Source organism: Petromyzon marinus, chromosome 7 (assembly GCF_048934315.1).
Source record: "Petromyzon marinus isolate PM22_M1 ecotype Great Lakes invasive population chromosome 7, UKy_Petmar_22M1.pri1.0, whole genome shotgun sequence".
In the NCBI taxonomy this organism is placed as follows: Eukaryota; Metazoa; Chordata; class Hyperoartia; order Petromyzontiformes; family Petromyzontidae; genus Petromyzon; species Petromyzon marinus.
In genome coordinates this window covers 9,399,400-9,413,767 of record NC_133673.1, presented here as the reverse complement: position 1 = coordinate 9,413,767, position 14,368 = coordinate 9,399,400, and the positions used below count along the sequence as shown (strand labels likewise).

The 14,368-nt window shown below is 43.4% G+C and overlaps 1 protein-coding gene across 2 annotated transcripts; it reads left to right on the top strand.

Moving 5' to 3' along the window:
* The first annotated feature begins 2,778 nt into the window (after positions 1-2,778).
* On the top strand, positions 2,779-14,128 carry LOC116939932 (uncharacterized). 2 transcript variants are annotated; one of them, XM_032948989.2, is made up of 3 exons: positions 2,783-4,865; positions 6,845-6,955; positions 12,849-12,934. In XM_032948989.2, exons 1-2 carry the CDS (start codon positions 3,947-3,949, stop codon positions 6,916-6,918), a joined length of 993 nt encoding a protein of 330 aa, XP_032804880.2. In that variant the 5' UTR covers positions 2,783-3,946; the 3' UTR covers positions 6,919-6,955; positions 12,849-12,934. The 2 variants fall into 2 exon arrangements, with proteins under 2 accessions (XP_032804879.2, XP_032804880.2); XM_032948988.2 differs by lacking the exon at positions 6,845-6,955 and having other exon boundaries at positions 2,779-4,865; positions 12,849-14,128.
* The last annotated feature ends 240 nt before the right edge of the window (positions 14,129-14,368 follow it).

Sequence of the window (14,368 nt, the reverse complement as noted above, 5' to 3'; positions counted from 1 at the left end):
AAGTGGATTTGACGAAAAGGAAATGGACATGTACATGGGCTTAGTTGTGCAGGACGCATCATAGGAAGGGATGATGGCCGACATTTCGAGAATAACAACTGAGTGGCAGCCAATGGAGGGAATTTGCCCAAGAGGACGCCAACCATGAAGATGGGGCGATGAGATTGGTTGGTGAGTAGGAGCGAGATGGTTTTCTCTATCGCGGGACCGTGCGGGATGTATGTTGAACTTCTTGGGCACCGTACGTAGCCAACCACGCTAATCGGATGGTGATGATTTGGAAGGCCATCATCAAGCAGTGGATAGGTAATGACTGATGACGTACATTTGCCAATATTTTTTTATCACATGTGTAGTGACATAGCGCTGTTATACAGCAGCTGCAACTGCAGGTGTGCACTTAGCGCACACGCCGTTGAGCATATATGCGGTGTGTGTGCCGGCAGGGCGGTGGAACTGGGGCAAGGGTTCATGGTAGACATCGTGGGGAGGCCCCTGGAACCGTCTGGTGGGTTCGGTTGGCTGTCCGGTCGACGCCGTTGGTGCAACGCGGACAGGGTCGTGTCTGGGACGGGTCGTGCGGCAGCGTGGTCGTGAGAGAGAGGGGGCCCGAGTGGTGGCGTGAACTCAACAACAAAAGGGGAGGACGGTGCCTGCGACCACCTCGTCCCCGACTGAGTGCGTGTGCAACGCGTCGAGTGAGAACGAAGAAGAGATGCACGACACTACAGGTGTACATTTTAAACTGTTTTGACACGATGCAACGTTTGTAAAATGGATGTCAAGGATTATAGTGGATGGTTAAACTAATGTAGCGTGTAGCTCAAAAGCAATCTTACATATTTACTTAAAACCAAGGCCGTAATTATAATATACATTGGGGGGGACACATCCCCCCCAATAATCAAATATGCTAAAAATGTCCCCCCCAATATATTGCTATACAAATATTTAAAAAAATAATTGCGATGCTATGTAAATAAAAATAACAATTTGCTAAACCTTGGCCACAATATCTGGACTTGTCTTCATATAACAATGCATAGATTTCTGTTCATATGATTGTGGCTATGGTTGTACTTTATTAATCCCTAATCTCTGCCATTACATACAATGAAACAAGAAAAGGTAAAAAAAGAAAAAAACAGAGCAATGTAAAACAATACACTATTAGACATTATTGTACAAAATACATAAAAAGTCCATCCCATGTGTTAGTGAATTTTTTTTATAATTTAGGCAGGAAATGGCTGGAAATTAGTTTTCAAATTTCGATTTTTTTCTGGGGGAGGACCCCAGACCCCCTTTAAGATTTGGTCCCCACCAATGTTGACTCCATGGCTACGGTCTTGCTTAAAACCACCAGGTGTCAGCCACAGTGGGACAAGGATTTCAATTTTTAATGGGACACCCTGGGGAAGTGATCCATCAAAAGTAAATTATCGACATTGCCATTCACTCACAGGGGGTGAAACGGGTGACGTAGTGGTTGGCACACTATGACTACAGATACCCGAGTTCGATTATCCGGTCACAGCTGACCTCAGTGGCGAGTGACATCCGTGTCGGTCCTGGGGACCTCGCACACCACCAACTCGTACCGCGACCAGCGCGGGGAAGTATGGTCAAACAACCCTCCTGGCCGACACGGCGTGGGTAGTAAGGCGTTCATCCAGCGGTGAATTTGCCAAAAGGCTGGAAATTAAATATTTTTTTAAATGACACGTGTCGACTAAATTCAATGCATTTCATTTGATGAGACCAGGTGGAGTAAGGCCTTCATCCAGCGGTGAATTTGCCAAAGGCTGGAAATTAAATATATATTTTTTAAAATGAGAAAATGTGTGGACTAAATTCAATGCATTTAATTTGATGAGACCAGGTGAAACGTGTGGCAATTACATCAAGGGACACGTCCGATGGAATATTTCTAAGGTAAATTTCTTTCAACGTTATAATCCGACTCACGTACAAAGACGTATGGAAGCGCACACTCTTGCTATTATTATTACCACAGCAACTTGACGCATTAAGATTGTGTAAACGCAATGATGTTACGACTCCCGTCAGCTATCGTAAAAGTCGACACGTCATGCGCTTCAAGCGTCCTATCAGTCAACACGGTAAGACGGCTAGTAAACACGAAACTCGCCTTATAGCGACACATCGATGTCCAGATTCCTAGGTAGGCTCGCGACAAACACCAAGAAGCGTGCGTTTGGGAACGCTTTGAAAGCGACGCCAGACGTCGCCACAAAGTTTCACCTCCACACGCGTACACAATGCTACGGCTACAAAAACAACGCAACACACACACAATCGATTCCCCGAATCGATTCCAGAGGAACATTCGATTACGAATCGTGGGAATCGAAAGCAACGCTACCCCGAGAGTAGGCGGGGGGCCGCTTGTGGAGAAAATAAATAAATAAATTGCCCCGTCCAATCGCCTGTGAGTTCGCCTGGGTCACGCGATGACTGAGGGGCGGAGGAAGCTGCGGCGGGGGAAAGACGGGGGGAGGGGCCGGGTGAGGGAGGAGGGGTCGGGGGGGGTTGAAGGGCGTGCGGGGAGGGGGGGGATAGTGGAGAAGGGGTGGGGTTGGGGGATGCCGCGTCACGTGACGGAACGCGCACTCGCTCGCGTGGAGGAGCAAGCGGGGCGTAGCCTGAGGGGCGGGGTTGGGGTGGTGTCATAGTGGGGGGTGGGGCAGTGCGGGGGGGGTGTGTGTCACGTGATGAGGACCAGCCCCGCGCTCGCGCTCAGAGAGAGCCCCCCCCCCACCCCCCCCAGTGCGGGGCGCGTGCAGGGTCTGGGGTGTTCGTGTGGGTCTCCGCGTTCGTAACACAACAACAACATCAACAACACAAACATCATTCAAAGCAACATTCAACATTTATTTCAAAAAATGTTTTAAGAGGTGGGTGGGGTGGGGGGGTGGTTATAGATTTAACCAGTTTTCTTTAATGTGCCTTTATTGGTGGTGGTGGTGGGGGGCACCGTGGACAGTTTTTTTAAACAATTTTTGTCAAGCCATCACAACTAAAAACAAAGTTGTACTCACAATTAACCTCCTTGGGTTAGTTTACTGCTACCGCCAGGGAGAGAGAGAGACGTTTTCTCTCCCAGCATTGCCGTGGGGGGAGGCAGGGAGGTGGAGGAGGAGGAGGTGGTGGTGGTGGGGGGTGGCAAGAAGAAAGGGAGCGAGTGGAAGGGAGCTGCGTGCGCATTGGCACTTTCATTTGTAACAACAGAGGCGGGGAGACGGCGGCGTTGCTGAGCGTGCTGCAGAGGATCAAGTTTCGCTTTTGCTGGGAAGATCATTCACGCATGGTTGTGTTTGGAACAACCAAAAAGACAACAACGTTCAAATGTCAGCGATTACCAACACCTCCTACGCCGCTGCTGTACGCGCAGCGGTAGCAAGCAGTGGGCTCGCCGTTGTAGCAGTCCTTATTTTCTAATTGTCTTGGGTTGTTATTTTTTTTTAAAACAAGAGCAAGGTTAGGGGAAGGGCTCTGTAGCCGAGTTTATATATATATTTTTTAGAAACGTTGATTATCAGTGGAAGTGCTCGTATAGTTAGTTGTACGCATTACACATTCGTTCAGCAATTACAAAGCCAATAAGGGCACACATCGCGTAAGATATTACCCGTACACGGTGGACTCGTACATTAGGCACAAACACAATATACTAACATTCAGTAAGCACGTACACCGTAAGGGCGAAAAATAATAGCTACAAACAACAGGCACCGCAGTACGTGCATACTGTAACAGGCACTCTCACGGGCGGGCAGGCAGGCAGGCGCGCGCACACACAACCAAGACACACATCTACCCGGCACACAGATATACATTACACACACACAGTAGGTAAGCAGGCAACAGAGACATCTCAAATAGACACAGCCACAACACACAGACGCACAGTGGTGCGGCAGGCATGATGTCCGAGGTGCGGGTCTCCCCCAGCGGCAGCGGCGGCAGCAGCAGCAGCAACGGGGGCAGCCCGGGCGAGGAGGAGGCGGCGGCGGCGGCGTTGCGGGGCTCCCGCCGCTCGCCCGTGCTACCCCGTACCGCCGTCTGCCGCAGCCTCTTCGGCTCGCCTGAGCACGGCGAGGTGGAGAAGGAGCTCAAGGAAACCCTCGCCGCCTTAGCCGAGGACCACAGGCGCCGCTGGAACTTCGACTTCGAGGGCGACAGGCCGCTGCGCGGACGATTCGAGTGGGAGGCGCTGGACGGGGCGACCGTGCCCGGGTGTTACCGGACGAGACCGCTGTCCAACAACAACAACAGCAACAACAACAACAGCAGCAGCAGAAACCCCAATCTAGGACTGGTTTCGAACGGCAACCCTGGCCTCCTGACACCGGCACTGGCTGCAACCCGAGCGGACCGTCCGCAATCCCACGGTGATGACGGCAACCAGAGCATCACCGCCACGGTTACTACCACTACGGCCGCCGCCACCACCACCACCACTCCTACTGCCAACAACAGTACTAACAACAACAACAACAACCGTAAGAACACTGACAGCAGCAGCGGCGACAGAGGAGATGCATTTAGCACGAAGAGCGTCCTTCGAGATGAATCTCCTCGCCGAGGCGAAGAAGACGAACACGGACGACAACCTGGGCGAGGCGGACCATCGGCCGGAGGCGATGGAGCAACAGGACCTGGTGGAGGATCTTCTGGAGGTGACGGCAGTGCCGGGACTTCGCCCGCAGGAGGTGAAGCATCGTCGTCATCTGCGGACGTCGAGATGATTCCCCGGGACCGCTCTGCCTCCGCGTGCCACGACCGGACGAGGCAGACGTCCGACGCGTACAGCCATCACAAGCGAGGCTCGGCCCTCATGGGTAACAACAACAACAGCAGCAGCAACAACAACAACAGACATGTACAGCACACACACACACTATACCGTACTTGCGCTTGTCATAGGCGCGACGACCCGCAGCGGAGACTCACAACGTCGGGATTTGGGATGCCCTTATTTGCGGTACAACAGTCATTCGCTTTGCTCGTACCACGCAGTACACAGTACACACACACACAATTGCAATGCACAGTTCGTATGTGTTGTTATACATAACATGCAGTGTAGCGTCCAAAGTGCTGACCGCATCTTTAAAGACGCTGTGCAGAACGAGTGGGCGAGCACGTTGATTCTGCAGAGAGAGAGAGAGATGCGAGTCGGGTCACGGGGTAGTAGAGTGATCTGAACACAGAGGCAGGGATTCTGCAGCTCGGAGAGTTTGTTTCGTTTGAGAAAATGTGGTTCAATTTCGGTGTATCCCTAAGGCCTAGCTTATAATCTTTAAACACACTAGTCCTTTGCGTAGCTGCAAACGCTAGCCGTAACTGCATAATGCAACCTAATCCTATCCTGGTTAGTAAATCTCACCCCCCGTAATGCTCGCTATACACCCAAAAATGTAATAATTTATTAATTTATTGTTAACCTTCTACGTGACTTTACCGAAAGAACCAAGAATATAATGTATAACCCAATAAACTAGCCCATACCACTACCTCTAAAGTCTAAACTGACCCTAGCTCGAATCCAAACCTTCAAACTAGCCCAGAGCACATTAACACGAGACCTAACACTAAAAAATAGACCTCGTCATATACAGACTATCATTCTCAGTTCCTAACTATAAATTATAAACACTATCCCTGAGGATGGCCTTGGACATTACTGTACCTAACAACACTAAGCAGTAGTTGTATAATCATAACCACTATCCAAAGTACGGTTTAGCAATACATCTGAACCCTTATTTCACTTTGGTCACTATCTCTGCCTACAATAAAACTATAATTGAAATATAAACAAAAAATGCGAGCCCATAACCCGAACACTTCATAGCCATAATCGCGAATACTGGACGAGCCAATGACGCTAATCGCCAGCCCTAACTGCATTATAACTGCAATCACTATCTAATCTTCACTGAAATGTGTTCAAATACTATCCAAAACACTAAACACGAACCCTACTTATAACCCAAAACACGTTTCATCCCCAACAATAATCCCAAAACCTATCCCTTACCATAAACAACAGACCCTTTATTCTCAACTGTAACCCAAAACACTAGCCCTAACTTATCCCCAAACACAAACCCGTATTTCCATCTCAAGGTAATCCTGGACGTGAACCCTCTACTGTCTCTCAACAAGCCTATCCCATAGTCCGAACTATAAACATAAACAATGAGCCTTGCACCTATTCACAAACAACCCCCCCCCCCAAGTCATCTTTGCTTCCAAATCTTAAACGGCGCGTTTGGGTTTTTGTATTCGGAACAATAACAGCAACAAAAAGTTGTTCAATTTATAGTTGTTCACGTGACCTTCCCCGGGCTATGGTTGATACTGTGCAGTACATGTTGGTGTATACACTCACTGTTGTTTCTGTGTTTGGCAAGCGGGTCCGGTGCCGTGCTGGTGTGTGTAATATTGTGGGGGGGGGGGGAGGGGGGGCCGCACTCAACGCGTGCATTAGTGGCAGATGTGCTGCCATAAAAAAGGGGGAGGTAGGTCGACAAATAAATGTGCACGCAAGTTCAAAGGGGCAGACGGCATGTGTGATGCCGTCTGGATGGCATCGTCTGCGCACACCGCCCGTGTTTAAATACCTCTGCCCCGTCTGCCACGTAGCACGGAAGTCTTGACTACCCAGGAGCAACAAGCACCACCTCAACGTGTGCGCTTGCTTTCACGTGATATTGAGCCGTAGGCTCCCTTTTTATTTGTAGATCGCACGTCCATGCTTCGCTTCATTCATTTGCTTTACGCCCCTCTCCCCCCTACCCGTTGCTCTTTCCAGAATACTTTCCCAAGAGGAATAAGTCGGATGGGAGTCCGCCTCATCCCCCTGGGTTGGAGAGTGGTGGCCAGTGAGGAGTGGACTCCAGAGTGAGATGTCCCAACTTTCACGGTAACGCCCACTTACTGCTGCTGGTGTTAAAGGGGTGTAATCACCTTTCTGAAGCTCGCCAAACTTGTGACCATTTGTACTTGCACATCAGTAATCCTTTATCATCAGCAGTGTCCATGATCAAGCCGCTGTTGGATGAAGGCCGCCCCCTAGCCATCATCTAACTCGGTTAAGCGACACGACAATCTAGCATCTGCACATGAGCTCGTTTAGTTGATTCGTGTCCGCGAGGGATGTCCATTTCAAGCGTGCTCCCCCCTCCTTTGGCTGCCGCTTCGTTGTCAGTGTCAATTCACCAGCCATCAAAAGCCTTCTTGCGACGTGGCCTGTCCTATCTCACGTTTCTTAACTGTAAATATTGTGTTTCAAACTTTTATTACGTGAGGTAACATAAAATTGGTTTCGTCCAAACGAAAACAGAAGAATGATCACCTAGAAGCAGTTTTGAAAAATTGTCTTATCCTAATTTTACATGCAGAGTTTTATCAAATTGCACTTTATACGTATATTTCACATAATAATTTAGAAGGCTGTATAGAGTGCCAATTGAGGTTTAAATGCTTTCAAATGATTATTGTATGCTCTTGCCATGGCAGTTTTTTACATGTTTCATTGGTTATGGTACAGGACTTGCCAATATCCAACTTTTTCGGTCCCGCAATTGGCAGATGCACATATTCCACATTGTTTAGGTCACATCTGTATGAGTGAGTGGGGTAGACTTGGAAGGCAGGACTGTTTGGCAGCATACGAGAACTGCGTGTTTTAAATTTTTTTAATTAAACATCCGCCTTGCAGTACTTGATCGATATTCATGACACATACAATGATGCAGTTTTGGTATTTCAGTAATAATTTATGAGTTTTGTTGGGTACTGATATGTAAGGGCATCTATGGAAGAGTAAAGTGAGCTGAGAAGGGTCTGGGATTTTTTTTATCTGTAGAGGAGTGAGACCAATGGTTTTTAAAGTATTATGGTCCATGTGTACCTATTATATTTGTGTTTGACTTTAGGGTGAATCCGAATGATGCTAAGGTCATTATTGCAACATTGTCACCTTCATGTAAATGTCTCTATCAGTAACCGCTCAAAGAAATCGACCAAGTATATTACAGTATAAATATATATTGCATGTATAAAACGGCGGCACAAATGGCGTTAATACACTGCAGTCTGAACCTAGCGACCCGATTTTGATTTCTGGCGATATCTGACATTAATGGCGAGTGACATCTGAACTGAAATGGGCACCCCAGATTTATCACCCCAAACTGACCATTATCGTCAAGTATATAGTCAAACAACTCTCATTGACCAACATTGTGTAGGGAGACCTTCATGCAGCATTAGATTCACAAAGTGCTGTCAGTTATTTTTTTTTATCTTATTCACATATTAATGTGTGCATATAAAGTCAATTCTAAATTCACATTGAAAGTATGACTCCTTGTACTATGTGCCATATTGCTCTAGATTTGAGGCTCAGTGCTTGATTTAAACCATATATTTTTTGTCAGAGAGTTCACTTGGAAAGCTCACGTAAAAAGTGTCGTATAGTAATTTAGAGCTGTGTTTATTTAGTACGCTATTTCGCTGCAGCTCATTGTGCCAAAGCTTTTACCGAATTTGTTGTATACGCGATGACGTAGTGTTTACCTTGACACTTTTGTGGTCTGTAATTTTTTAAAAATAACAATGGCTATTGAGAGCGCATGTACATGGCAAGTGAATTATGGTTGTGTGAGAATAGTACATTATTAAATGTTTTGATTTGTAGTGCGTTACATCCACAAGATAAGCGTGTGGGTGAAGGTGAGTTTTGGGCCATTTACTTAATCAGTAATGTTGACTAATAGTGTACACATAATTGAGTCTCTTCCATGAAAAAAACACTTGTACGATAAACTCTTTTTTTAATCACGGTTATTGAGTACAGACCCAAAACGCTAAGCATCACTATTTAATGTAAGCGATCAGTGCGTGTTGTCTGACGACGTCATTCTCAGCAGAAGGCGGATTGTTTAAACTGAACATCAGCAAGTTAATAATGTAATCAAAGTTAATAAGTAAGTTACCATATTAAGATTGGAATACCCATTTGAATGACAATAATTTGACTTCTAACCCTTGGATATTTTATGCATTTAAGTCGTGGTATACGTCAGCACTCCTCTTTGTCGTACTGCATATATCAGCTGTTTGTTTTTTGTTCGAACGGCTAAGAGAAAGGGCACGCGGTCATCAACTTTAAATCACAGTTTGTGCCTGCCAAGCATTTGTTGCCAGTGCACAGGGTCTCTAGAATTGGTGGGGGGGGGTTATCTCTTAATTCACTCGGCACTGACACGTCTTGATTGACAAATGATGATGGATTAAGATGCAAAGCAGAGGGAAGTGTTGTGTGTTTGCTGGGAGCGGTTGAAAAGGATTGAAGGCGGGGGGGGGGGTATTGAGGAAGGGGTAAAGAGAGTAGCAGAGATAAGCGTTGTGGGTTTTGGTGTTGGAACAAGCTGTAAGATGGTTGATTTACAGTTTGTTGGGATGAGTATCAGTAACTTGGATTTAGCCAGAGTGTGGTCTATAATTTGGTGTTTTTAAAAAAAAATAGCTATGGGGTTTCATCACAGGCTTGCTCTGTCAAGCAGCACAAGTGATAAGATGTATTTGTTCGCTTGCTTAATTCAACTTTTAAAGTGTAAATGTAACCAAACGTTACGGTGCTATTTAAACGTTTACATTTACAATTGTAACTGTACAATGTAAACGCTACAACACATTTCATGCAATGAAATCAGTTGCAGAAACTTATTAATGGGGATAAAAAATATACTGTCGTGCTTGGTATTTCATGTTCTGTGGAGACAGCCTGGGAGGAGCAAGCTTCCACACAGGAGTCTTTTTTTTCTTTGGGTTCATGCATTTACCGAACTCTTTTCGTCCTGAAAGATGTGGGTTTGCAGTGTCCAAAGCTTGTGTCTAGACATGCTTTGATGATATTTAGCTTAGCCATGCACTTGGCTTTGTGTCCTGCACAGTAAGCAGACACTAAAAATGCGCCATCGTGCCATACGCCAATTTCTTCATAATGCAATGTAGTAATATAATGCAAACCGTCCCAATGCACATATCTACGTGATTGATAATTATATACATACACAAAGATGAGTTAAATTTAATGACAATAACTGTGATCATAAGCTGTACGTTACTGGCACAGTACTCGCTACAGGAATACCATGCAACCTATATGGCCTCTTGAGCAAGTTTAAATTTTATTGGCAGACTGCAGCTTAAAAGCCCATAATACACCATATCCGGCTAATAACTTAAATGGAAAGCTTATGGAATGCAGCATTGTGCTTACTAGCTGAAAAGGCAACTTTCATTTCTGCACCTGGGAAACATTTGTGTGTAAATAATGCATGTCTGTTTATATGTGGGTTTATATGTTTATGTCCACACATGGGTGTTTATTAGTTGGCCACTGTATGCCATGTGTATGTGTACTGTGTGCATTCGTGCATAAATGTCGTGCAGTGCTTTTGCCATCGACGCGCATGCACACACATGCTTACTCATGACTAAATGGTCATAGCATACGAATATTAAATCCGCAAAATCAGTTTGTATACTTTTAATGCAAAGCCAAGCGTAACCATGGCTCGAGTATTGCTTGCCAAGGATGTGGTGCACTCTTCCTATGTGTATAGTTTTATGTTTTACAGATCGTAATCTATTCCATTTAGCACCGCTACTTTGTGCCCATTGAAGTGCATCAAGTATGTTGTATAGTGGATGCCCCCACACCTTTTGGCAACAATATGGCAATTTGGACATCGATGTGGAACTTTTTATTGGCTAAAAGAATATCGGCAATGGCTGATAGTTATTTGAGCCGAAGCCATTGCTACAAAACTGGCACACTTACATCTTTCTATTGCGATAGGTTTTTAGCTTTTGTCCAATTTGTACGGGTGAGTGATGTGTATACATATTGAGTCCTTGCCCTAATTGTAAATTGTTTTCAATTTGCACACAATCACTCGAAGGTTGTCTTTGCCATTGACTTTAAGATAATATTTGAGTTTGGCGTAGGTTCACCTATTAAGTAAAACACTAAATAGGACTGATTACAAAAATAAGTTTTATTTGAAAGGCTTTTTATTCCATAGGCTTCCACTGGAGGAGGACTTGTGTGCCTATGTGTGTGTGTGTCTCTCTGTGTGTCTGTGTTATCTCTCTCTGCTTATGTGTCTGTCTGTGTTTCCGTGTATGTGTTTTGTCTCTCTCTCTCAAATATAGCAACCTTTGGAAGAACGTAATTAACCAGGTAGGGTGTTGACTGTTATGTTAGCCGACTCTCTGTGTTGTATTGCATTATATTTCTAAGTTTACTAGGTTTGTTTTCTCTTTCATTTGTACCTGTTGATGATTGCTTGTGTTGCTATTATTTAACTTGTTTTTTCTTTCTACGTGACTTTACCGAAAGAACCAAAGAGTAATTCCTGCAGTCACGAAAACTCCAAATCAAGTTTGACTTGTGAGAGTGTTTGTTTACTGTGCACAGCCAGTGTTATGCCAGGGAGTGTAGTCTCTTTTTAGTGTATTACTATATTGGAGAATCGTAGCGTGCTCATCGTTATTGCCTGATATACAAATATATTCATCAGAGTTAACATGTTATGAGATAGTGACTTTAGCTGTACAAGTATTGTTAACAATTATAGTTAGCGTACTCTAAAAAATGTGATCAAACCACTTGGAAATAGAAACATTGGTGGCTCGAGATTTGAATAATTTAGATATTTCTTCAAATGAAAAGTTCATTGTGAAATACCATGCCCTTCTCTTGGGACATTAATGTCACTTCAGTAAGTACTGAATATCAGTAGTTTGGTGGTGTAATGATGAGTCTTGGTGTGGTTGACTATTACACAAGTGGTAATCAAGTTAGAAATTTGACTCGTGACACTTTTTGTATTGCTTACCAACAGTACGATTACAGAGTAGTGATATGCAAAATGAGGACACACGAAAAGCTGACATGCTAATATAATGAGCTACAAATAGCTTTTGTCATTCATGTGTGTGTGCATATAAAGTAATATGTATAAAAAAGCATCTCTGAACACAGGCGTCCGCCGTTGTACTTGCTTAGCTTATTTGCATAGTAGATGCAATTCCTGCATACAAAACTTTTTTTTTGGTTGCACAAATCCTGCGATTTAGTGGCGATGGAGGCAATCTGAAAAGAAAACATTTGGAGTTTGTTTCCATGCAGAAGTGAGTGGCTCATTTCCTTAGTTCGACAAGTGCTTCAAGATGTATAAGGACCCTGTGCACTTGGGACAGGCTCGGTCTTTACAGCCTTTGAGTTTTTTAACCAAGTGGGTTTACTGCGGGTCGGCTCTTAACTTAAACCCAGAGAGGTCACTGCTACAAATTGGCGTTGTGTTTGGGTATGAACTGTGGTGCATTTGGATAGCACCACACCTCCACGTTTACTGAAGTATTTTCCTAAATTTCGAAGGTAGGGTAGGATTCAAGGTGTAAAAAGTTGCAAGCAATTGGGAGAGTAATTATTCGGTAAAGAAAGCCTTCAGAAAATATTGATATTACTTAGACCAAGTTTCACATCTTGTCCATTGCAGTATGCAGCAATGGTTATGTTCGTGCTCAAAAAATTATTTATTTTAGATATAAAGAACCTGATATGTTTTGTGTTTTTACCTATGGCTTTGGATGTTTTTGAGAAATTGACAATTACCAATGAATAGTTGTGGTTTTCATGATATATGCAATGAATTTTGTGTATGTCAACACCTTTGCTAAAAAATATCTGCCATTTAATAAAAATGTGTTTTACTTATCTGCGCATTTTGTGATTTCAGGTCCCAGGCTTCCACTGCCGAAGAGAGGAGCGCTCAGGACTTGGATGACGATTACGAGCGCCAGCACACTCAGGGCGACAATACAAGACATGAAAGACAATTTTGAGCACTGGACAGATGGAAACCTTACATGGGGAAGGCACAGATAATATGCGTTGCCTAGCATCCTCGGCCAATGAAAAGGCTGGTCCATCGACTTAAGTTACTAATTTAAACATGGCAAGACTGTGCAATTTTTTTTTGGGTATGCTTTGTGGGATTTTTTTTTATGTTCTTTCGAAGTTTAGTGTCATCTTAAGATGTAGCAAAGACAGCTTGAAGACAATGTTTAAGCTATATGATGTTTATTCATTTTAAGTACAGCTCTAAGCCATGGAATACAATAATTTAAAAGTGATTTTTTATCAATATAAATTTTTTTTTATTAAATATTATTTTCATGGTAACATCCATAAGTCTAAAATAGATATATAAAATTATATAAATACAGCTGAGTTAATGCTGTAATTTGTACAGTTTCTGATGAAGGCCTGTATAATGTTTTGATCCCTTGCACACTTTCATTAAAAACATTCTGGAGGATAATTTTTAATTTTCTCAAAATCCAGGTTAAAATTAGCAGTAAACATTAAGGCATGTCTCCTTAAAGGTGATAACTGTAAACCCATTTTTTCACTTGCTTTTATACATTCACTTAATACTTTGTTGTAATGTTTTGGAAGAATAACCCTTTAAACCAAGGTGCACTATTTTTGTTTGTATTTTGACGGTTTATAAATAGTATGAGCAGATGTTTTTTTGTTTAATGTTTTTATTTCCTTTTTATTACCAATATCGATGACAAAGATCATGCTTTATTTAAAATCTAAGCAGCTGGAATACCCTCTATCCACGTGTGTATAAATATGTTGTTTAGAAAGTGGCTATTCATGACTAATTTATTTATAAATTATAAGGCGCTTTTTCAGCGTAGTCCTGATTTACAAAAAGGTTGTTGAAAGCCAAAGTGGCAACAAGATGTTATTTCTTATTTGCCTTTAATTTTTTAAAAATCCTTTGCGTGCAGGTAGTGTATGGTAGAGCTTTGCTTTGTTGAATGCTGAGCCAAGCTTGGGAGAATTGTTTTTTTTGTGTGTGTGTGTTTTCCTGAGTTTGTGCGAGCTCTTGTGTGTGTTTTTGTCATTGAAGGTTTTTATTTTTGTAGTTAAAAACAAATTTCTTGTACATGACTGCTTTGGAAAAATTATTTATTTGAATAAACGGCACTGTTACGCATGTAACATATAGGGTTTCTTGTTTGTTTCCCCATTGTCATAATGAGCCGATCTTTTCACCTTTCAGTTATTAGTTTGGAGTTGCACATTGCCTCAAATCAGTATGTTTTGTGAGTGTTATTTATTGTCAGTAAAAAAGCACTAATTTTACCCTGTATCACGAACACCATCCTACAAGAAATGTTAAATAAACTATTTTATTATAATCCTGTACAATTTTTGACTTACAAAATAATGTCCATCGAG